General features: G+C 37.7%; 1 protein-coding gene across 1 annotated transcript in view; it reads left to right on the top strand.

Annotated features, from left to right (window-relative positions):
* The window catches only part of SDK1 (sidekick cell adhesion molecule 1), a gene marked incomplete at its 5' end in the record, with an annotated part of 284,258 nt that overhangs the window by 138,793 nt on the left and 142,773 nt on the right, over window positions 1–2,692 (top strand). Inside the window, one exon of the mRNA XM_010138858.1 lies at window positions 1,730–1,813. Coding sequence (XP_010137160.1) covers window positions 1,730–1,813 — 84 coding nt within the window. The remainder of the gene's footprint in view (window positions 1–1,729; window positions 1,814–2,692) is intronic.

Raw genomic sequence — 2,692 nt, 5'->3', positions numbered from 1 at the left:
AAAGAGTGTACTCGGAATTAAAACGTGGACTTAGATGAATTGCAGAGGACTCAGCAACTTAGCTGATCAAACATGTCCAACCCAGTGTGCTGTCCGTGAATTTCAATTAAAGGTTCAGCTTTTCAAGTTGTTGTTTAGATTAACGTATGAGATCATATGCAATAAATCACAACTTATTATGCGTCTTTATTAATAGCTTTATATTTAGGCAGTGAGGATCAATAATGTTAACACATGTATATTATTAGAATATAATAAATCAGGTAGCTTGTTTTATTGGTTTTGCTGGGTAAATAAGTATTCCAGGCTATTTTGCAGCCTCACCTCCTCCTCTGCACAGGGTTTTGAAGACTGATATTGATTGACTTTATTTGGACTGAATACAGAACTGTAATATCCATTGGTGCTCAAATGACACCCCGGTTTTGTACGCTCCAGCAAGCATTTTATTGCAGTTCATGGGAAGGAGTGCTGGGAAAGGCCGTTTTGTGTTCTAATCTCCTGTACCTGCTGGCATGTCCTGTCATCCCTGCGAAGTGACAGCAACACTTGCTTTACTACAGGTGGTAGCAGGAGAAATAAGATTTTGCAGGATAAAGATTGTGATTTTTTTTTTTAATTATTAGTGAAAATACTAGTGTCCTATCAATAATACAAACTGCACATCTGGTTTTCAGACATGGCTGAAGAGATTTGAGAGCAGGTCAGCTCAGATGACCTTGGATCTTGGTGTAGCTTACTACCTTTTTTCACAATACTTGATTTCCTTAAAAGGAAAATCTAAGTTACATGTTCTCACAAGGTACTTATATTGTCTTTTCTGTATTTTCTAAAACTTTCTGGTGAGTTTGTGCATGCTACAATAGAATTCTAGTTATAATCAAATAAAATGCTTCTAAAAACAGTACTTGGATGCTAATTGAATTGAACAGACTATGACAGTTTTTAGTTACCATGATAATTACTGCAACCTTAATGCCTGTGGGACTTTGTCATGATGCTCTTCAATTTTATGCTGCGCAGAAGAAAGAGTTACATGATGGCATACTCTACAATTTCTGGAATCTTGTCTTTGTTTAATTAAACGTCTAATATCTTTTCTTTAGTCCTAATGATAAAGTGTGGATTTTTATGATTATTGCTGTAACTTCAATTAAAGCATTAAATCTGTTTGCTTTCAAGAAATAAAACAGTTGAGAAGAATTTCTTTTAATTATGCTGCACTTGTCCTCTGATGTCGGCTCTTTGACATGCTACGGCACTTTATTTGACATGCTTCATGCCTTCACGAGGTGGAATTTAGTTAAGATACTGAGGCAAACTATCCTATAAAACGCTATGTTGTAAATATAAACCTTTATAAACCTCTTGGGAGGGCCTTTCCGAACAAAGAATTAAAATGTTCCATGATTCAGACCTATAAAATGAAAAGTAGCCTCTGCTCTGAGTATTAACTCGCTGTGCAGACCCCTAAATCTTGCTTTACATTGACTGGACTCTTTGGAATTTGTCCTCAGCATAGCAGAAAATAGTTTGGGGGTTTTATGATGCTTTGACTACCAGAAAAAGCATCTCAAAATACAGACAGACAAACTAGTCTGTTCGTGACACTGTATTAAATACAACAGGTCTGGAGCTGTTATGTGGTGAATATCTTTAAATCAACACCTGTTTTTCATTTTGCTGTGGTTTTGTTTGTTTACTTTTGTTTGCTTTCCCTGTTCTAAAGAACCACCGTATTTTACGGCTGAACCAGAGAGCATGATTTTAGCTGAAGTGGAGACAGACGTGGACATCCTGTGCCAGGCGATGGGTGAGTGTGGAGACGTCTTCAAACCTCATTGAATGATCTTATGTATATCCACTACTACTGCAGAAAGCATCTAATAGAAACTTCCAGTGTTTTGAGGCCTCTGCATTATGGCTAATTATCACAGAGCCAAAGGGATGGCCTTTGCCCTGGGAAAATTGGGCAGTTTGTAGACATGAGTGATGCTGGCACGTTGATGTTTGTCTGTTGGGCAGAGCGGCTCCTGCTCCTCTCCTCCCTCTGGCCGCCTGCCTTCGCTTCATAGTTGTCACTGTATAACAGACATTAGTGTCTTGAGCTAGAAAATGAGCTGAGCTGGAAGTCTGGTTATGGAACCCATCATTTGCTATGCAGTCAATATTTTCAACAACTCAGATGTCTTTTTTTTCATGGAACTTTTGTGTTGAATAGAAATATCAGTAACTGTCATTTAAACAGACTTAAGGCAGTTTTTAATTGGCAGGTGTTTTAGTAACATAAAAGGCTTCAATTCCACCTGTCTAGAATTCCATCTAAACCACAAAGATTTTTCAGATTTAGTTCCAGAGAAATAAAAGCACCATCTATTTTAGTACTCTAGTGAGACATCGCAGTCTTATGGTTAGAGCAGGTTTGTCTGTCACCAAATTGCTACCTGACTTTGGCAAGTGACTGAGCTTTTTGTTGTCTCGCTTTCCCTGATGCTGAGTTTAACAGACACTATACCTAAAAATGCCAGGTAAAAAGTACACAATTTCAATTAAAAAACCACCCAAACCAAACTCACAGCTTGTTTGGGTGGGTTCTTTCTCCAGATCAGAGCCGAGAAAAATATCTTTATTGCATGATTATATTATTTCCACTCGGAGTTAAGCATTTTTTTAATGCTTTATGGGGGAAAGA

This window comes from Buceros rhinoceros, unplaced genomic scaffold, assembly GCF_000710305.1.
Source record: "Buceros rhinoceros silvestris isolate BGI_N320 unplaced genomic scaffold, ASM71030v1 scaffold4876, whole genome shotgun sequence".
Classification (NCBI taxonomy): domain Eukaryota; kingdom Metazoa; phylum Chordata; class Aves; order Bucerotiformes; family Bucerotidae; genus Buceros; species Buceros rhinoceros.
This window is presented reverse-complemented; position numbering and strand designations above follow the sequence as displayed.